The sequence below is a fragment of the Dendrobates tinctorius genome, unplaced genomic scaffold (genome assembly GCF_039654945.1).
Source record: "Dendrobates tinctorius isolate UK_male_01 unplaced genomic scaffold, ASM3965494v1 ptg000069l, whole genome shotgun sequence".
NCBI classification, from domain to species: domain Eukaryota; kingdom Metazoa; phylum Chordata; class Amphibia; order Anura; family Dendrobatidae; genus Dendrobates; species Dendrobates tinctorius.
The window spans coordinates 27,568,227-27,591,345 of NW_027361737.1; the positions used below are offsets into that span (position 1 = coordinate 27,568,227).

Here is a 23,119-nt window from a genome sequence, read left to right on the forward strand (position 1 = left end):
ATGGGTTTTCAATATCAGACGGATAGGGTTAAGGCTCCCGGTATCCCCATCAATCAGTTGCTTTCAGCTCCTCTGGAGACCAGTGAAAGGAGGAGGAACAGTACAGCTCCTTTGACTGCCAACTTGAAGAGGTTCTCCAGACTTAGGCTAAGTGCACACGTACCGGAACTCTCGCGGAAATTACCGTGAGAATTCCGGAATTCCATTCCGCGGGAAAATCGCATTTTAAATTCCAGCGATTTTCCCGTGGAAAAACTAGCATTTTGCAAGCGTATTTAGCTTGCAAAATGCTAGCGTTTTCCAAGCGATCTGTAGCATCGCTTGGAGAACTGATTGACAGGTTGGTCACACTCGTCAAACATAGTGTTTGATGAGTGTGACCAACTTTTTACTACTGAGGCCGCCTATGCAGCATCAGTAGTAAAAGATAGAATGTAAAAAAAAATAAAAAATGGTGTTATTCTTACCTTCCGATGTCCCTCGCATCCGTTCCCAGTAATCCTTTGCGAAAATGCCCGCGATGACGTCCGTTCTCGCGGGATCGCGATGTCTCGCGGTAATTCACGATGACGTCGCGCGAATGACCGCGAGACTTCGCAATCCCGTGAGAAAGGACGCCATCGTGGGCATTTTCGCAAAGGATTACTGGGACCGGGAGCGTGGAGAGAGGCGAGAAGGCTGCGCGGGACGCCGGAAGGTAAGAATAACAATATTTTTTCTTTTAAATTCTATTTTTTACAGGGATATGGTACCCAAAGCCCGGAGGACAGTCTCCTCTCCTCCGGACCGTGGGTACCATCCGCAAATGTTCTGCTTACTTTCCGCATGGTGGGCACAGCCACATGCGGGAAGTAAGCGGAACAATGCATTCCTATGGGTGCGGGATCGCCGCGATTCCGCAAATTAATGAGCATGCTGCGTTTTTTACCGCGAAGCGATTCCGCCGCGGTAAAAACCGCAGCATTAGGACAGCATTGCGGAATCCCATAGGAATGCATGGGATGCTTATTTTTCGCGTTTTCGCGGCAAAATCGCGCAGTTAAAACCGCCGCGGAAACGCAAAAAAAAGCCACGTGTGAACTCAGCCTTAGAGTACCGTTAGATCGCTTGGAGAACGCTAGCATTTTGCAAGCTAAATACGCTTGCAAAATGCTAGTTTTTCCGCGGGAAAATCGCGGGAATTTAAAATGCGATTTTCCCGCGGACTGGAATTCCGGAATTCTCACGGTAATTTCCGCGAGAGTTCCGGTACGTGTGCACTTAGCCTTACACTAAGCTACGCTCCAGCGATCCCGGCAATGATACGACCTGGTAAGGATCGCTGGTGCGTCGCTAAATGATCACTAGTAAGCTGTCAAACAGTCAGATCTACTCAACAACGCAGCAACGATCTCAGCGGTCGTTGGGACCTTGTCACACAGCAGCGATTCTGACGACTCCCGCCTGCATCCATGATTTCTGAGTCGCTAACGAGGTCGCTGTCAAACACAGCGATGCATGCTGGCCAGCGGGACACCAGCGATCAAAAAATGGCCCAGGACATTCGAGCACGATCAGCGACATCGCAGCGGGGGGCCCGGTCGCTGCTAAGTGTCACACGTAACGAGATCGCTGGCGAGGTCGCTGTTGCATCACAAAATCTGTGACGCCTCAGCGATCTCGCTAGCGATCTCGCTTAGTATGAAGTACCCCTTAACATATTTTGATGACCTATCCTCATTCATTATCAATACCAGATCAAGGTCTTGAATCCCCACTGTACTGGAGCTCAGCTTCTATGGAACAGAATAAGAGCTGAGCTGCAGTACCCCAGAATGACCACTACAGAGTGAATGGCGCTGTGCTGAAAGTATCTGATCGATGGGGGTTCAAGTCCTCGACTAAAGTGATATTGATGTGTGTAAGGATAGGTTATCAAAACATTGCAACTGGAGAAAACCTCTTTAAACTGTCAATACTAAATTGATAATGAATGTCAGACTTCAGTTAAATTATTATTAATATAATTTTCCTCTCTGAAGACACAATTTGCATATTTAATTGTGAAGCACTGACCAGCCTAAAAGCCTCCTTACCCTGACACGTTACTTTCCATAAGGAGAAACGTTATCCCTTTGACCCCAGTAAGAGGCCTCTAACCCAGTCAAATCAGATCTCCTGCTTTGCACTGAGGAGGGGCAAACATCCCTAAACAGGTGTCTGCAAATTGAGATTCTGGGTTGGCTTTTATCCTAAGTCATGTGGCAAGGCTCGTTAAAGGGTCGATATTGACTTTTAGGATTGCTGCTTCCAATAGGTGGAGTCTTTTGGAAATGGACCCGGCAGATTTGAGGTTCACATGAATGGCAGAATTAGAGGTAGCCCCGTGTGAGGCCCTACTTTGCCAACACTTTACAATATGCAGTGTATGACCATCCCTATAACATATTATTATCCCACCATTCATCAGTATAACCGAAGGCTCGGTATTGTAGTAAATGACTACGTTAATGATTCCAGCCGTCGTCAGTTCTCCAGAGCAGCAGAACCACAGAATCCAGAGAATTACTAGATTTCATCATGTCTAGCACATTGCATATTAATAAAGTATTACATTATGGAAGGTTGTGTAAGTTCTCTGTGTACAAGGAGTCAGCGATACAGAACTGCAGCTCACAAGAAAGGTGTCATTAGATGAGATGTGGGCTGGCATGTTCCTGGTACAAGTTCAGACACAGACTCTGGGATTCCTCACTGAAGAATCTCCGGGGATAAGTCAAAATGTTCAGTGACTGCAGATTATGTGATAAAAGGTAACTTCAGTGCTGCTCGTCTTATTGGTTATTCAATCATTAAATGACTAGTTATCTTCTATGGAGCCTTAGACCTGTGCGACAAGTTAATAAATAATGGGGGCAAAAAACTCAGAATAGGAATTGGGATAAATCAAACAGATGGCACATGGATGAAAACGGAGAAAAGAGTTTTCTGGATGACAATTAGAAGATTTTTTTATATGGTTGTGTGACCCCTGGCTGAGCAACCGATTTGTACTCAACTGGACAGAGACATCCTGCAAAATATAGTATACCATGTAAAAAGCTATTTAAAAAAAATCTGTCAGTAGGTTTTTGCCACCTAATTAGAGAGTAGTATAATGTAGAGAAAAAGACCCTGATTCCAGTGGTGTGTCACTTACTGGGCTGTTTGCCGTAGTTTTGTTAAAATCAGTGTTTTATCAGCAGAAGATTATTACTAGAGGACATGTAAATCTGCTACCATGTAGTTCTACATATTCTTGCGCTCTGTATAACCACGACCCCATAACTGATTGGCAGTTTTCTGCATATGCACAGTGCACACAGAAAGCTGCCAATCAGTGGTGTGGGTGGGGTTATACAGACCTCAGCATTTGAGAACTGCTAAATCTGCAAAAAGTCGCTCAGTAACTGATACCTTGCTGGAATCAGGGTCTATGTCTCTACATTATGCAGCTCTTAAAAGGAGTAGCAAAAACCTGGTGATAGATTCCATTTAAACGTGGGAGCGTATTGGTGAAATTTGACACTGTCTGTCTAACAGTATGAGAAACAGATTTCTATCAGAGGTAGTCGTGGGAAATCCTCTCCACATAGTTCGGATGTAAGACGCAAACAAGGTCTGCAGAACTTTCTTAGTACAGTACATCCATACCTCTTGCTCGGCCATCCTTTCCTCCTGTGCACACAGTACTCTGATCTATGCGATGGCTGCGCTGATGGATGAACATGAGCACAAACTGCATTACAACCACCTGCAATCTGTTCCTGTCAGGACTCCAGGGCAGGCACAGCAAGTTCCTGGAGGAGGCTGCGGATTTCCAGGAAAGGGCCTGGCAGAAACATATTTTATGTATAGCAGTGAGGGCCGATCGGCAGGGGTCTGACACCTGGCACCCCCGCCGAGCAGCTGATATCGGTGGCAGCGGTGTCTGACTACCAGAAGTACTTGCGGAGCTTGGGCATCTACTTGTAGTGACTGGGGCTTGTTACTGCACATCCACCTCCTACAATAAATGACCATGCTCCGCAAGTAGGCACTTCCAGCAGGCACATGGGTCGCCCACCCAGGGCTGTGGGGTACTCGGTACCAGGCCCGTGGATCTCCACGAGTGGGGTTGTCACAGCAGCTATGACTCGGTCCGTGGCCCTGTGCGCCCATTGTAAATAGCGGAAATGTTCATTGAATGATTTGTGATGCCACCTGTGGTGTTCGGCAAGAAAGGTGTTAAGCCGACGCTGCGAGCAGATCCTCTGGGACAGATGGTGTAGTGCAGCAATGATGTTGTGGCCCTCCACAGGTAGGGCAGCAGGCCCAGGGCAGTGTAGGTGAGACGATAGGGGAGAGACGTAGATGGTGCAGTGTCAGGCACAGAGATGTAGCAGTGCTGAGGGTGTTGGCGCAGGAATAAGCGGAGGACACCAGGGCATGTAGTTCCGAAGCTTTACTCACAGTCTGTTGTGCATACAGGTGCACGCATCCGTGCCGTGTTCTCTGGGTCAGGAGTTCAGTCAACTTCCAGGCAAGATGAAGTACTCCGCTCCAACACTCCACCAACATATGTGCCTTTTCTGAACGTCTCCCTTTTGCGCCTATAGTGAAGTACTCCTAGTACTGAGTTACACTGGAGTTCCTCCTGTCAGATGTTCCTATGAACTCTACTTGTACGGCAGACAGCTGTAGCCTGCTTTGGGGACTCCTTGCTACTAAGTCCCGGCTCACTCGCGTTGCTGTTGTGCCCCCAAGTCTTGTGTGGGAATAAAGTGGTGACAACTTCTATTCCTCCGGTGTCTGCTGCAGGACCATTAGTATCCATACAACCTCGGGGACCGGACCCCGGTCATGCGCTTAGAACTTGAGGAAGGGTTCTGCTCTAACCCTAATCCTCAGTCCTCCTCTTCTCCTTACGTTCTGTTCAAATCTATCTTTCTTATAAAGAGTCAGGCTTTCCATCTATGTCTCTTTCCTGTGCCAGCAGACCCTGGTCACTGAGGTCTGCTGCAGCACTTCCCTCGTCCATCCCTCTCCGGGGATCTTCTCTCTCCTTCTGACCCCATCAGCCTCACTGACTGACTGACTGAATCAGACTGACCAAATCCTAAACTCTTCCCAATCTTTTGGTGCAGACTAAGCTCCACCCACCTCTCAGCACTCTTCATGTTCCAAGCAGGGAGCCACCAAAGGGTGCTTTGCTACACTACTATTTCGTGTGGCATGCAGGTGTTGGAGTGTGGTCAGGTGTCTCCACCTTACCTGAATGGTGGGGTATCACACCTCAGGAGGAGGTGCAGTACCTCTGTGGCGACTGAACTCTCAGGGGCGCCACACACACATAGTCGCCACCACCACTATCAGCTAATCGGCGGGGGTGCCACATCTCGAACCCTGGCCGATAAGACATTGATAGAATGTACTACAGGCCTAAGAACTAACAGGAATGTAGTTGCTAACTTACCTGCCTGTTGTGCCCAGATCTCTGCCAACACAGAGCAATCACAGACCTCTCCTGCCAATGCTCCTTACGCTAACGTCACGCCAACAGAGCAGCAACTTCTCTTTCACTCTCCTCTGTTGATGGGGCATGACTGCCGATGTCATGCTAATTGACAGCTGGCTCCCCGCCGCCTAACTGTGGGGAGGTGCCTTTCAATCAGCATGACATTACCAGTCACAAACTATTGACAGAGCAGCCTGGAAAAGGAAGAGCTGCACTAAAAAAAGTAGTCCTGGACAACTCCTTTTAATATGATATTTGAAAATGTAATATTAGTTCTTGAGTTGTCATCTTTTATTCACACAGTGAAACTTGCTAAAACTTAATAGAAATTTACAACTTATTCAGACTTTTTTTTATATTTTTCTTATGTTTGGGGGTAAATATCAGAACTATGATATGACATTGTTTTCTTAGTAAATGGGCTATTTGGGTGATGATGAATTAAAAAGCTAAGTGGTGACTTGCTTTCTAAGATCTTCGTTGTTATGTCCCATTGACTTGTATGAAGAGGAGAGAACAATTGATCCTTACATTGGATTACTGAATGTGTTTAGATTGTAAATTCTTGAGAACAATCTTCCCCATTATATAACCAGAAGTGGTTACAACCTTGTGGATTGCATTAGGCTTGATGAGTCTGAATATAAATTATACATCACTCCTTCCCAGTGGTCAGGAGTTTACTACGTCTGTGGGCTCAATGAGTTGAATAGAAGCTATATGCAGAGTGAATGCAGATTACGCGCCACAGTGATTAACGTAGGTAAATTAATTTATACAGTATATGATCCATATATGAAATATTACGATGTATAACAGCGATCTATATCCAAAAAGACCAAAAAAGCCAAGTGCACCTAGGGCAACATCCTGTTATAAGATTGAATGGACTCGCCTGGTGAGGTTGTACCAGGGTACAACAACTGAATTCGCAGTGATGCTGAATGGGGAGCTGCTGCTGCCAACAGAACCTTATGGAAAGAAGTATCCTATCAGAAAACCATATCCCAGGTGCAAAAGATGAACTGTTCTGAGGGTGCTGCAGGTGCGAATATTAAAGGGGTTTTCCCCACAAAGTTCATTTTCATCAATAAATCTTTGAATAATAATCATTTCCACAATTTGATTTGTTAAATAAAATGTTCCTGTCCTGAGATAATTTTATAAATGAGCCGTTTCTATGTTCTGTGTAATGGCCGTGTCTGACCGTGCAGGAACAAGTCTGATCATACCACAGCTCCTGGGCAGGGGAAGAAGGCAAAGAGAGGATACAGACAGACCAGGCGCATCTGCGATCCCATGCTGTCCCAACCGCTTTTTATTAAGTATAGACTTAATATTCTTAACTGCAGCATCCTGAAAACAGGCAGTTTTTTTTTCTACTTGTGAAATGATAAATAATATGTAGGTTTATGAAAAATGAATGTTATAAAGTATTTTCTATTAAATAACCAATTGGTGCATTATATTGAAAGATTGGGGCAAAGAGAAGATATTGCAGATCACAGCAAGTGTTACGTTGTCCTCAACTTTAATATTTTGACAAAGAAATGCAACGCTTTATATAAAAAACATGTTTTGCTTAAAGAGGTTTTCAAATTAAATACATTTATCACCGATCTATTGGATATATGATAAACATGGGGATCCTCATGAATCATGAAATTTAATGTCTCAATTTCACATTCCATCTAGGACTGAATTTAGCAGCGTGGTCTTCTGATTCATTCAGTGTCTATGGGACTGTACTTGGTTATCTTTGTCAGTCCCTTAGACACTGAATGGAGCGGCAGTGGCCATGTGTGACCATGCTACTTTATTCAATCCTGACCAAACGATGAAGAAGGTGAGAAAAGGACCTTCATTCTTGTGATCGGTTGGTGTCTCATTCCCATAGTTTTCCTTACTTCCTGTGAATGAGAAATGTCTTTTGTGAAAAAAAATCCTTTATTATTGAAAAATATATTTTATTTCTTCCTCATCTTACACCTCTTTATCATTACAGACCCCAGAAATAAATGAAGACACTGAAAATAAAGTAGAATTTAATGAAAACAGAAGTGCCGACCAGTGTACACTTGACTTTGGGTCTTACAGTCCGGACCAAGATGAAGATTATTTTGAAACTAGATCTTACTTCAGCGACAGTCCCTCTGAATTAAAAAGTGAAGTATTTGAGAGCATTTCCGACATTGAATCTGTTGCTAGTGATGCGACAGATGAACTAAACAGAAGGACAGATTGCATTTTATTAGACAAGGAGGAATCTGTGTATTCAAATTTTACAAAACTCCAAGGTGGTTTTTATTCAAAGAGTTTCGAATGTAGCCACGAAGATCAGACGGGGGCCTCTTCCGGTTTACAAACATATTGCCCATCTCCTCTGAAAAGCCCCACATCTGAGCTCAGTGAAGAACAAACTGTGGAGGGAAAAATTAAGGATCTTTTTACTCCAAGTGCAAATTTAAGAGAAGATACAGAGAATAATAATGTAACTTTCAATGGGTTGCAGCACAATGTGACAGTGATAGAGGAAGACCCTAGAGGTTTGGTGGTGTCTACAGAGATACGGACACATACAAGAAGGAAAGCTAATGTAATCTCTCAGTCAGAAGGTTGCCTAACTTGTGCACGGTCAGACACAACTATCGTTGCCTCTCACCAAAGTTTGCCTAATATTCATTTTAGAATTCCTGACCTTAATGACACTGCAGTAGGGTATGATGCAAACAGGGGAGAGATAAGTACGGAAAAGCAATTCTCTGAAAAAAGTCATAATTTGGACAAACCTTCACTCTTCGTAGATCAAACCTATGGAGACTTAATGAGGACTCCATCAGAAAAACCAACTCAAGTTGACGAGTCTAGTCTTTACCAAGAAGACTGGAGGCACAGTTCCCATCAACACTGGGAGCCAACCAGAGAACTTAATGGATATAACGCAGCACAAAACCAACATTATCGTTCTCTCGATGATTATAATACAGACATAGGGTGTGGCTCTTTAGAACTTGACATAAGTAAAGATAGAGAAAATAGATTTTTGGTTATATTAAACTCCACAAAAGCAAATAAGAGCAATTGTAAAGAAAAATCATCTGCAAAGCCAAATGTGCCTGACTGCAACATAGACGAGGCAAAAAACTGTACGGTAGGTAATAATGCACAAAACCACATGACCGTCAAAGAAGCGCCCCATCAAGAGTCAGATGCAGTCAATGATTCTTCTAACAAATCTGGTCTTATTATCGTATCCATACAACAGACAGATGCTCAGGCAACAAGGAGCAAACCCAATGACATCCATCTAGTAGGAGAACACAGTATACAGCCTGGTTCTGGACCATCACACAATTCACGAGAAAACAGTGAAATACTCAAGTCCTACTGTGAAGATTTAGTCAAAGAAAAACTTATCAATAAAGATGTAGTCAACATAGATAGTATTGATAAAGAGGAGAAACATTCTGCTGAAGCAAAGCTAGATATGAAACCTTCACTTGAAATGGATGCTGATTTTACGGCTCTTGAAAGAAGCCAAGTTCAACAAAGTCCTCAAATGCAGGACAAAGTAGTAGATCACACTGATCCCAAAAGAACCAATCAAGAAGAAATTATTAGTCTGGATCCAGACTACCTGATTTTAGCTAATGTATGTGATTTAGATGAAGAATCCATCATGGAACAAACTGATTTGTTAAATTCTGTCAAAATACTGAATGATGACCAGAGTGAGGAAAGCACAGATAGTTCAGAGCATCTAGCATTCAGTTTCTCAGATGATGATGAAGATGACATAAAATATGACAATTTACAAAATCTAGAAGGTAAAAAGGAGGATATGTTAGGTCATATATATGACTCGGCTTTTGAAAGATACACAGTAAACATGGACTTGGATGTAATGGATGAAAATGATGAAAGCAACGACTGTAGCAGCAACAATTGCACTGAATATGAAGACTGTGGAGATATTATTGGTACTAACCAAGTGGTAGAAGAAAGCAAAAATGTGGATCCAAATGACAGATCTTCAGGATTGACACCAATTTTAGAGGTTCCTCTAGAAAGCAATAAACCAGTCAAGTCAGAGAGTGACACAAAAGTAGAAGATAAGGCTGAAAGGACAGTGAATTATATAGAAAGCAAGCATTTACACTCCCATACACCTCCGCTTATAGCCAGCAGACAGATAGTCAATCTATGTAGAGATGAGCACTCTTCAGATCTCTCTGATGATGACTTATATGAGAACAGCTTTCTCTACAACAGGAGTATGAGAAAAGCTTCCGGATCAGGAAGGATTGACCTGGACAATTTTACCCGATTCAGAAATGATTCAGTTTCAACTGTTAAGATGCCAGAGCCAGCCGAACCAACCTACAGCCAAGATCTTCCGAAGCCTCAATTAGACAATAATGATATAAAAAATAGTAATAAAAGCACAGAAGGAAAACGGTTAAAAGAGAGACTATCTTGGGCTCATAAGTCATTCTCAAGCCTTTTTGATTTTAAAAATCTAGAAAAAGAGAATACTGCTCAAAACATGGATTCTGTCACTAAAGATGAAAGGAAAAAGCTCAGACCTCATCAAATGTCATGGAGAGCCTTACGAAAGAACAAGGAAAGAGACTCAATCAAAAGACTCAGTGTATTAACATTATCCACACAAGATATCAACTCAAGCAAACCAAGGAAGGAATCAAAAGAAAAGATTGATACATACAGTGACAACCATTCATCAGTGGTCCCAGATTTACTCAGTGGTTCCAGCTACACGGAATTCAATGACAACTACCAAGTGTCCATTTCACCAGAATCTGCACATGGGAATGTTGATATAAGAAGATCTGCTAAGTGTGGCGCCACTGTGAATGCAAGGAATTCATTTGATCAGTCTATGACCTGTACAATATATAATCCAAGTGAACCTTCAATGATGAGACAATCGTCCAGTATGTCCTATGCAAATATCTGCTCCAATGCTGACCTTAACTCAATGCCTTGTCGACCAATGAGTCCAAAACCCCAAAGTCAATGGCCTAATTATCAGCGTAAAAGCCTTCGAAATTCCAGGGCCAGTGCCACCTCCATGACTTCTTTAGGAACCTCTTCTCCACTGGATGCTTATTTGGACTCAGCTGAGGCATCCATGGTGTTCAAACCATGGATGGTAAATTCCTTAGAGAATGAAGCCCTGAAGGAGGATAGCGGGATCAGCAGTCAGTCCCAAGCCAGTATATACACAACGTCTTCAACTAGCGACATACTGAAGGAAGATGTAAGTGCAATATTGCTTTTTTTTTTTTGAGTATCCCTATATTTTTTCAGAATAGGATTTGGTATTATACATTATACTAACCATGGACAAAAGGAGTTGTCTTATTATGAGTTTTCAGAAATGCGCCGCTCCTCTACCCCTTACCTTCTGCTTGCTAGGGGGTGGTGCACTCCTGATGATTGACAGTTCGGGCCAGTGGTATTGTTGTGCTGCTGTCCCGAACTGAGTGCTCTCCCATGCTACAAGCACGAGTGCAGGGAGACGGAAGCTGAAAGGATCTAGAGATCCATCCAGCTTCATATAAACACTTGCAAGCTCTATTGCAAAGAGCTTGCAAGTGAGCGCTCCTTGCCTAGGAAACCAGCCATCTCTGATATGCTACAGAGGTAGCCAGTGTTCTAGACAACGAGCAGCACACTGAAGAGTTAAAAATTCCTTCCTTACTTGAGAACTGAGAGGGATTTAAAAATGAGGTAAAATGCAAAGTTGCTTATTTCTTTACAATTAATTTGCAATTTTACCTATTAAACAAGGTGAGAAAACCTCTTTAAAGTATTGTAAGTCCTCAGAAAAACGTGTCAAATCATAAAGGCATAACAGCACGAACAGAAAGAATAAACTAAAACGAACACAGATATAGAAAGGACATATGTATTTTTTAATTCATCAGATATAATGTTTGCTTTTCCAACTATTTAAAGGTAATTCTTTCATAAATGCTTCTATAGGGCAGCGCTGTTGCTTTGCAGCACTGAGGTTCTGGGTTCAAGTCCCACCACGGACAACATCCGCAAGGAGTTTGTATGTTCTCCCCGTTCTCCCCATGTTTCCGTGGATTTCCTCCTGGTTCTCCGATTTTCCTCCCACACTCCAAAGACATACTGATAGGGAACCGAGACTGTGAGCCGAATTGAGCACAGTGATGTATGTAAAGCGCTGCCGAATATGATAGCGCTAGATAAGCCTCATAAATAATAAATGCATTGTTGCATTCTGAAAAGGTTGGTCATTAGAAAGTCAGCACTTTAACAGCCAGCAGATGGCGAAAGAGGCCAAAAGTTTTATCTACGAAAGTGCGAGGAGAGAATTGCTGAAGTTTTAATGTGGAAACAGCCGAGACCTTTGTAGTGTTGCACTCACACTTTCTGGTCACTTATGAAACTTGCTAAAGTTCATAATGTATTATTTTGGGTGAAATCTTCACATGCCTGTTATCGCTAAATTCTAAAATTCACAACATTCTGATGTAAGACAATATTTTGATTGACTTCTCTCTATCAGAATTCGGCAGTTTTCATTACTTCTACTTTGAGATGTCACAATGATAATAGTTCATATTCTTTATTTATGAGCATAAGCGGTTTTTTTATTTTTCCGTCAATATGGCCGTGTGAGGGCTTGTTTTTTGTGGGACAAGTTGTACTTTTTTATCTAAGTGGTGAAAAAAAATTCCAAACTTTGTTAAAAAATTTGACCCATTTTCCGATACCCGTATCATCTCCATTTTTTGTGATCTCGGGTTGGGTCAGGGCTTATTTTTGGCGTGCCGGGCTGACGTTTTTAATGATACCATTTTGGTGCAGATACGATCTTTTGATCGCCCGTTACTGCATTTTAATGCAATGTCGCGGCGACCAAAAAAACGTAATTCTGGCCTTTTGACTTTTTTCTCGCTACGTCGTTTAGCGATCAGGTTAATACTTTTTTATTGAGAAATCGGGCGATTCTGAAAGCGGCGATACCAAATACACATATGTTTGATTTTATTTTGTTTTATTTTGAAAGGGGGGGTGATTTGAACTTTTATTTTTTATTTTCTTATATTTTTAAAAGCATTTTTTTTTACTTTTGGCATGCTTTAATAGTCTCCATGGTAGACTAGAAGCTGCCACAACCCGATCAACTCAGCTACATAGAGGCAATAATCAGATCGCCTCTATGTAGTAGCATTGCTCACTTGCTATGAGCGCCGACCACTGGGTGGCGCTCACAGCAATCTGGCATTGACAACCATAGAGGTCTCCAGGAGACCTCTGGTTGTCATGCCAACACACCGGTGACTTGCGATCACGTGATGCGGGTCAACAGTGTGCGTATTTCCGACGCGATTGCCGGAAGCGCTTGTTAAATGCCGCTGTCAGAGTTTGACAGGGGCATTTAACTAGTTAATAACTGCGGGTGGATCGCGATTCAATTCGCGGCTTTTGCGGGCACATGTCAGCTGTTCAAAACAGCTGACATGTGTCGGTAAAGATGTGGGCTCCGGCGTTGGGAGTCCAACATCGGCGTACTATTACGCCCGATGTCGGAAAGGGGTTAATAAGGCTGGTTCCCCTTTTCTTTGGTAGTTAAAAAGTGAAAGAATAGATCTTTCCATAAATACCTGTCAAATAAACCTCAACGGGTTTTCCTATAAACAAAGTATATTTTAATTAATATCTATTAAATGGGAAAAATAAAATTATTTTCCACAATTGAATGTGTTAAAAAATGTTCCTGTGCTGAGATAATCTTATACATGTGTCCCTGCTGTGTACTGTCTGTGTCTGACCTACTGGGACATGGTCTGATCATACCACAGCTCCTGGGCAGAGAGGGATGTCAAAGAGAGTACACAGACAGGACAACACGGGATCACAGCTACTGGTTTTTGTGAGGTAAAATATTTCCTTACCTGTTAAAAAACAAGCAGCAAATTCTTTACCTCACAGAAAGAATCAGCTGTGATCCCCATGCTGTCCTGTCTGTATACTCAATTGCTTCCTCCCCTCCCCAGGAGCTGTGGTATGATCAGACCATGTTCCTGCACGGTCAGACACGGACATTACACAGAACACAGCAAGTGCACAATCATAAGATTATCACAGCACTGCTCTACAAGCCTGAGTAGGATAGCTTGGTAGACCCCTACACTCAAATGGGGGACAAGGGATACCCATTCTCACTCTCGGTAGTCCTCTCAATTGTAAGGATATGTTTCCATGTTCAGGATTACATCTGGATTTGCTGCGTATTGGACACTGCGTACAGCCGCCGAGTCCAATTCCTCAGTGTCCAGATATTACAGCATAGTGGAGGGGATTTTATGCGTGCAGGAACGTGGGTGACACACCCGAAATTACGGACATGCGGAACATCTTTTTAGACCACAGCATGTCTATTTATCTTGCGTAGACGCTCCGTCTACGTAAGATAAATTCCACCGTCTATGGATACGATGCAGTGATACCATATGTGTTCAATGAACACATGCGCTATCACCGCATGTAGAAAAGGGGGCGGTGCTTTGGGTGGAGCGGGGCTTCCGCAGCGTCCAAAGCTCCGGCAATATGGGAAATGGAAACATACCCTAAGGGTTGTCTAAGATTGATTCTTATCATGTTTCCACAAGATAGCTATGAGTTTCACCACTGGGATGCCCACCGATTCGAATAATGAAGAGATGGCATGCTTGTCACCGATAACAGAGTACACCACTAAATTGAAATGGGGGAGATGGACCCCGTTATGATTGGTAGGGGTCCCAACAGTAGAGTGCACAGTGATATATTTTTTTTTTATTCAAAACAAATTTCTCAAAAAAGTGCAGTTTGTAAATGACATTTTTATATTTCTCCACTGATTCTTAGCAATTATCTGGTAACATTAGAAAACAAACTACTAAAAATGCTGTGTGTAAGGGAACCTTAAGGGCTCGTGCAGGCGACACTATTATCAGTCCCAGTGTGATCTGACAAGACATCAGGTCACACCCGGACCAATGTTATTGTATGGGGCCGTGCACATGTAAGATTTTTTTCCTCAGACAGAACCGACTCTGGGTAAAAATTGCAGCATTCCCGAGTTTGAGCCGATATTCAGATCGCACTTGGCCATGAAAGTCATTGAGTGCATGGAAAACATCAGACTGCACTTGGATGACATCTGATAACAGTGCGCTTTTCATGGACTGACACAATAGAGAAGAGGGAGACATTTTCTTCTCCATCTTCTCTTCGTCCGAGAGAATCGGATCACTAGTTGATCAAAGTGTGATTTGCATAATCGGCCTGATTCTCTTGGGTAAGACATTGTACGTTCGTCTGCATCTAGCCCAACACTGCTTCATTTGTATATACGGTAACTTAGAAAGGCCCTGTAAATTGTCATATGTTTTTACTTGATCTAACTAAGTCTATTCTCCTTAATCTGCCATTATTGTGTGCTTCTTTTCCTTGTGTCTGACCATCTCTGAGATATGGTTCCCTCTTTCCAATACGTAAATCTAGTCTTGATAGTCAAGAGGGAGAGGTCTTCACGAACATACAGACAAGAAAGAGTTGACCACCCCCACTTGGCAAAAAAAGACTAGATTTAAAGGAAACCTGTCAGCAGGATTGTGCACAGTAACCTACAGACAGTGTCAGGTCGGTGCTGTTATACTGATTACAATGATACCTTGGTTGGTGAAATCCGTCTTGTGGTTGTTGTTTAATCTTTATTTTCAGTTTTGAGTTAATGATATGCTCGTGCTCCGGGGCGTCCTGTGGGGGGTCTTCATGTGGTGCTCTGATTAGGCATTCATGTGTATGACTTCTGACAGGTCACTGCTCCCTGACTGACCTGCCCCCTAGTGTACATAATGAATATCTGTACATACTTTTTAAAAAAAAACCTTCTGCAAGATGGTGCCGGCCGTGTCACCTGCTCTGCAGCATATTCGCATGTTTTATGTGCCAATAGTACGTTTTATTCAGGTTATTCAGCTTAGAGAATAAAAAGAAATCAATTTGAAAATGGCGCCCGCCTGCCTCCGATAGCTGCTACTGCGTATGTGCTGGTGGCGCCATCTTACTGGAGAAGAAAAAAAAATTCCTTCTCCAAGATGGCGCCGCCCACACCTGCGCAGTAGCGGCTCCGAGATAGCTGATAGCTGCTATTATTGCGCAAGTGCAGGCGGTGCCATCTTACTGGAAAAGAAAAAAAATTCCTCCTCCATGATGGCACCACCTGCGCCTGCGTAATAGCAGCTCGGAGATAGCCAAGAGCTGCTACTGCGCAGACTTGGGCAGCACTATCTTGAAGGAGGAATTTTTTTTTCTACTCCAGTAAGATGGCACCGCCGGCGCAGGCACAATAGCAGCAATCGGATCACAGCTAGACACCGATAGCAGCTACTGTGCAGGTGAGGTGGGCGCCATTTTCAAATTGTTTTTTTTTTTCACCAAGCTGGATAATCTGAATGAATGTATTATTGGCACACTAAACATGTGATTATGCTACAGAGCAGATGTCACAGCTGGCACCTTGCCTGTAGAAGCTTTCTTTTTAAGTATATACAGATATACATTATGCAAACTAGAGGGCAGGTCACTGACCTGTCAGCAGTCTGCATTATGAATATCTAATCGGAGCATCACATGAAGACCCTCCCCTCAGGCCGCCCTGGGACACGGGCATATCATTAGCACAAAACTGAAAATAAAGATTAAGAAACTACTATAAGAAAAAATTTCATCAACCAACGTATCATTGTAATCAGTATAATGGCGCTGACCTGACACTGTCTGTAGGTTACTGAGCACAATCCTGCTGGCAGGTTCCCTTTAAACACAGAGAAGAAGTGACCACTCTTCAGGAATGGAGAGGTGCAAGAACAAAAAAAAAACACAACACCAAATTTAGGAAAACAGTTGTATTTATGGTAAGTGACAGGTCATCTTTAATTATTTGGATATGGGAATTTTCAGTTCGGTATTGTCTTACATACCTTTCACTTAAACTGATACAAACAGGATACTAAACAACAAAAGCAACCAACAACTATAAAGGTACAGAGGGAGAAAGTCCTTCAGAAGAAGAAGACCTCTGAGTTTCTGGTGTTCACATTTCCAAACATGGACACAAGTAAGACCTGCACATTACCCATGCTGACATCAGTGGAGCACGGGAAAGACTCCGAGAAAAGAAACACTAGACTGATGTTCAGGAGCCTCAGCTGTGATGACCTATGGGTAAATCAGAGAAAGCAGAAGATGCAAGTAGACAAGACAGAAAGCACAATTCAAGGAGACAGTCACATAAACACTCAGTCACAAGTAAGAATGGCGTCCATCCTGCCGCTCTATCCTCTACTGTCTTTGGGCTCCTTTTTCTTCTTTTCTATTCTTTCATGTGAATCTTTGCTATGGATGAGGGATCCACAATGGATTTAGTTACATGTCCTTGGCCAGACATAATAAGACAATCCTATCTCCCGACAGTTTATTATGCTGACTTATGTAACAGTTTGCTCTCCAAACAATAATTGCACTTATCTCTTTTGTTAGCACTTGGCATTTTTGAGTCTGAAACCAATTACATCACTTCTCCAACTTTGTGCTTTTCATTTTGCTGAAATGTAGTGAAATGCCATTTATGGAATCTCACTAAGTCATTTTCATCTTTCTTGGGCATCGAAAATAACTTTTTTTGCAATCATCAGCAGTTTTTTCAAGGTACATCTTATTTTAGCGATGAACCTTGAATCCACGCTTCAGAAATTGGTGGTGGTGTTATACAGCTTTATGGTAGCCATAAAGATGCAGCTTACAGGTCATTTCCATAGAAAACATGGCGATTCTCATGTTCTCTACTAATGCTGGTGTCCAACTCAAGGATGGATTTTTACTCTGCTATAATTTAATTTTAAGGAACAGCTGCAACTTCTAGGACTGAGTTGAGGAGTTCTATAACATGACGTTATGAAACTTTCCAATATATTCCATAATACCCTCACAAATCACCCACTGCAAGCAAATTAAGATAAGTGGACTATGATGGTGAAGCAGCCAATAATTTGCCATCAGTTCAGCTCACCTTTTCAATGAAATTGGTGTTCACCTTAGAACATGTGCTTAAACATACAGTGGGGAAAAAGTATTTAGTCATCCACCAATTGTACAAGTTCTCCCACTTAAAAAGATGAGAGAGGCCTGTAATCGACATAATAGGTAGACCACAACTATGAGAGTCAAAATGAGAAAACACATCCAGAAAATCACCTTGCCTGATTTGGAAACATTTATTTTGCAAATTATGATGGAAAATAAGTATTTGGTCATTAACAAAAGTTCATCTCAATATTTTGTTATATATCCTTTGTTAGCAATATCAGAGGTCAAACGTTTCTGTAAGCCTTCAAAAGGATGGCACACACTGTTGGTGGTATGTTGACCCATTCCTCCATGCAGATCTCCTCTAGAGCAGTGATGTTTTGGGCCTGTCGCTGGGCAACACGGACTTTCAAATCCCTCAAAGGTTTTCTATGGGGATGAGATCTGGAGACTGGCTAGGCCACTCCAGGAACTTCATATGCCTCTTACGAAGCCACTCCTTCATTGTCCCGACGGTGTGCTTAGGATCAATGTCATGCTGAAAGACCCATCCATGTTTCATCTTCAATGGCCTTGCTGATGGAAAGAGGTTTGCACTCAAAATCTCACGATACATGGTCCCATTCATTCTTTCATGCAGAGAAACAGCTTCAAAGCATGATGCTGCCACCCCCATGCTTCACAGTAGGTATGGTGTTCTTTGGATGCAACTCAGTATTCTGTCTCCTCCAAACATGAAAAGTTTTGTTTCTACCAAACAGTTCTAGTTTGGTTTCATCAGACCACATGACATTCTCCCAATACTCTTCTGGATAATCCAAATGCTCTCTTGCAAACTTCAGACAGACATGTACTGGTTTAAGCAGGGAGACACATCTAGTACTGCAGTATCTGAGTCCCTGGCGGCGTAGTGTGTTGCTGATGGTAGCCTTTGTTACAGTGGTCCCAGCTCTATGCAGGTCATTCACTAGGTCCCCCCGTGTGGTTCTGGGATTTTTGTTCACCGTTCTTGTGATCATTTTGACCCCACGAGGTGAGATCTTGCATGGAGCCCCATATCGAGGGAGATTATCAGTGGTCTTGTATGTCTTCCATTTCCTTATTATTGCTCCCACAGTTGATTTCATCACACCAATCTGCTTGCCTATTACAGATTCAGTCTTCTCAATCTGGTGCAGGGCTAGAATTTAGTTTCTGGTGTCCTTTGGCAGCTCTTTGGTCTTCACCATAGTGGAGTTTGGAGTGTGACTGTTTGAGGTTGTGGACAGGTGTTTTTTAAACTGATAACAAGTTCAAACAGGTGCCATTACTACAGGTAATGAGTGGAGGACAGAGGAGCCTCCTTAAAGAAGAAGTTACAGGTTTGTGAGAGCCAGAAATTTTACTTGATTTTAGGTAACCAAATACTTATTTTCCTCCATAATTTGCAAAATAAATCTTGCCAAATCAGACAAGGTGATTTTCTGGATTTGTTTTCTCATTTTGACTCTCATAGTTGTGGTCTACTTATGATGTCAATTACAGGCCTCTCTCATCTTTTTAAGTGGAAGAACTTGCACAATTGGTGGATGACTAAATAATGTTTTCCCCCACTGTATACAGAAATGATGATTAGTGTTCAGTGATTCATCTTTAATACAAGATTATAGTAGGTAAATATCAAAAAGGAGCTAACAAGAGTGAGGTGTATGGAGTGATTGTCCACTACTTGAACAACCCCTTCTTAAATGCAACAGGGCCCCATGTAAAATAAAACTACCTGCTGGACCAACAATGTTCCAGCGATGTCGGCAACTATGTCACCCGGTGATGCTGGGCATGGATCCCTGTTGCACTGAAGAAGGAGTTGTCCAGGTAATGATAATATCCCTTTCAGTTTTTCAATTTGTTAGGTTTGCAAAATGAAATACCCCAAAATAAAAATTGACTACATCTCAGATACTTAAATATCATTGTTTAGATATCAAGCATTTACATAACTTGGCCTCTCTCAATTAAGTTAATGTTTGTTTGAGGAATGTTCTGCCACGCTAAACGCACTAGGACAGAAAATTTACAAGATCCACTGCTGGCAGCTGCCTTTGAAATTGTTTATCAAAGACATCCCTGATGTGCTCAATGGGAGACAAATTTGTTTGTCTGTTGTTGCATCCAAGACGAAAGTTGCTGAAAAGGATAGTCCTCCATTACAACCTCTATTGCTCCATTTCAGGCTCCGAACTACATATGGGAGCCAGCGTGAAGGCCTTTATGAGAGAATATGACATCAATAATACTACTAGGATTATGGTGTATGGTGGCAAAATGTATGGTAGCCGGATGTCTCGTCTTCATCCCAGGTACACTAAAAGATCAGCGATATATTGATTTGGTTGTGGAACCATTAGTACAAGTATTTCTCCAAAGTGTTTTTCAAAATGACACCCTCAGGATATGAAAAGCCTGCACGGTTTAAACGTGCTATCGTGACCTACAGCGCCTTTGGACTATCTCGCATCGAGCACATCAGGAGTATCAAAGGGAGCTGCTAGCAGCAGATTTTGATGATATGCATGGCCAAGTGCATAACATGCCTCAGACAACCATTAATAACTTTATTGATAGAAGCCAAGGTGTGTAAGTGCTATTATTTCTGTGTGTGGCGCTCATATTCGGTACTGAATAAATTGAGGCTTCAAAGGTAAAAAAAAACATGTGATAAGGAAGCACCATGGAAGCACCAAATTGCAGCAAATGGAGCTCAAAATGGACATGATGCATCAAGCAATTTATGGTAGTTTTCTTGCATACAACTGCTTGAAATGTCACTATATTTTTTGCCCAGTTACTAATTTGGAGTCCCTTTGATTACTCTGGCGCACATCCAGCGAAAACATGCTCCAAATTCATTAAGAGGCACATCCAGCACTTCAATGCTCTTTTCCATTTGCTGGTCTTGTTGAATGAGGGTCCATGAGTTCATAGAACATAGACATGAAATGAACAATTGCTGAACAGACTGATTATATTTTTTCTCCAATTATTAGCCTTTATTTTACCACTTAATGAAACTCTCCCATCAAAATTTGTATCCTCTTAATATATTGCAATCATATCATACAGCATTGTGTACTTACAATTGCACATTTTGCTTTTCTAGCCAGTTAATGCTTCTTTTATTCCATTAGCTCTATGACGTCACGTGATTAAAAACTGACTAGCTGAAGCCTTCTAAGCTCTATGTAGAAACAGGAGGTCACTGCAAAAGTCCCTGGCAGAGGGGAGAGGGACGTAGCTGGGTCAGGAGTTGAAGAGGGGAATGATTTCTGCAGGGACAGGAGACTTCCTGTTTCTACGTAAAGCAGAGAAAAGAGAATTATCTGGGTAGAAAGGCAAAATGAGCAATTGTAAGGACACAGTTCTATATAATATGACGGCAATATATTAAGAGGATGAAAACTTTGCTGGGAGGAGGATTGCTTCTTTAAGGTGAGTTTTTTCAGTTTCTTTTCCCTTCATCATTTGCTATTCTGCCACTGCACAGTGAGACACCTATAGGAGATAAACAGACCAATATTGTATCTTAAACTGGTAGCAAAAAAAATAAAATAAGTCCAATTATTTCTAAATGAAGAATCGTTTCACATAAGTGATTTTGAGTGACTAAAGTTTGGTCATGTAGAATCATGCTGAAATCAATATGAGGAGGAAAGCATCAATGCATTTTGCCAACAGAGCTGTCTGCAGTGCGCAGAACCATGTGCGACAGCACATATGGCAAAAATTAGATAAAATTTGACTGTTTCCTCTTCGGGCTCAGTAATCACTGGGGTCTGCTGGAGTAGGGCTAAGATGAAAACAGAGGCCTGCTCAATTGATCTTTTCCAGGCTTAGCCAACAATTCTCAGAAATAATTGGGCAGTGGATTAATTTGATGAACAAAGTATAAGACTAGGAATCTGACATTGAGTGACTTGACATTGACTGACTTGGCTTGGTGTGCCATCAGCAATGTCTTGATAAATACCACCACGATGCACAATGAATATGAAAGTTCGGAATGTACAGTATCCCCAAGACGATGCCTAACAATCTTGATACAATCATGAGCACAAATAATTGAGTAAGTTGGAGAATGCCAGAAGTACTGTAGATATCACAAATATTCCCTGTTGGCTGCCTTTCTGGCTACTATTGAGACTAGGTTCCGAGGATGAGTATTTTGTACTTTTTTTTATTTTGCAGATTCGTTGCCATATTTCTGAACCGATCAGGGAAAATAAAGTTACTTGCGTTTTTTTATGTGTTTTTATTGCATATTTGACGCTGCAGTTTTTGGCCTCTTTTTGGTATGTCATGTTTAAAGCTGCTCTGTTTTGATATTTTCTAGTACTTGCCTTTGGCAAAACTTTATTGATACAGACATGTGCAGATTAAATTTGTTTTTCGTGCAGCTGAAACTCACATGTATTTTTCATGTTTCGATTTTCCGCATCTAATGCAATTCCGTGGAGAAAATCCGTACATAAAACTCTGCGTACCCGCAAGAGAGATTGACATGATGCGACTCTCATGCCCACTGTGACTTTTCTTGACCCGCAGGTCAATTTATGCTGGGGAAAGAAAAGTCACAGTGGGCGTGAGATTGCATTTTTGGCACAATGAAACTATACAAGTGCTTCTCAAAAAATAAGACTATCATCAAAAAGTTAATTTATTTCAGTTCTTCAATGTAAAATGTGAAACTCGTATATTATATAGTCATTACAAACAGAATGATCTATTTCAAGTGTCTATTTCTGTTAATGTTGATGATTATGGCTTACAGCCAATGAAAACCCAAAATTAATTATCTCAGTAAATTAGAATAATTAACAAAAAACACCTGTAAAGGCTTCCTAAGCGTTTACAAAGGTCCCTTAGTCTGTATCAGTAGGCTCCACAATCATGGGGAAGACTGCAGACTTGACAGATGTCCAGAAGGCAGTCATTGACACACTCCACAAGGAGGGGAAGCCACAAAAGGTCTTTGCTAAAGAAGCTGGCTGTTCACGGAGTGCTGTATCGAAGCAGGAAAAAGTGTGGTACAAAAAGGTGCACAAGCAACCATGATAACTGCAGTCTTGAAAGGACTGTTAAAAAAGGCCATTCAAAAATTTGGGGGGAGATTCACAAGGAATGTACTGCTGCTGGAGTTATTGCTTCAAGAGCCACAACACACAGATGTATCCAGGACATGGGCTACAAGTGTCGCATTCCATGTGTAAAGCCACTCATAATAATAATAATAATAATAATACATTTTATTTCTATAGCGCCGACATATCCAGACATTTGTTGGGAATCTCTCTCAGGCAAAACTAACAGGTCAAGGAAATTCTTATCCTCTCTTGCTGACAACTTTATCTTCCAAAAGGTAAGGGAGAAAACAAGGGGAACTGCTACCTTGGATCTAATCCTTATAAACAGGGAGGAAATGGTTGAGGAGGT

General features: G+C 42.0%; 1 protein-coding gene across 1 annotated transcript in view; it reads left to right on the forward strand.

Moving 5' to 3' along the window:
* The window catches only part of LOC141095313 (uncharacterized), a 258,298-nt gene that overhangs the window by 109,803 nt on the left and 125,376 nt on the right, over positions 1 to 23,119 (forward strand). Inside the window, 2 exon segments of the mRNA XM_073581273.1 lie at positions 7,521 to 10,796; positions 16,571 to 16,873. Of these exon segments, the coding sequence (XP_073437374.1) occupies positions 7,521 to 10,796; positions 16,571 to 16,873 (3,579 nt within the window).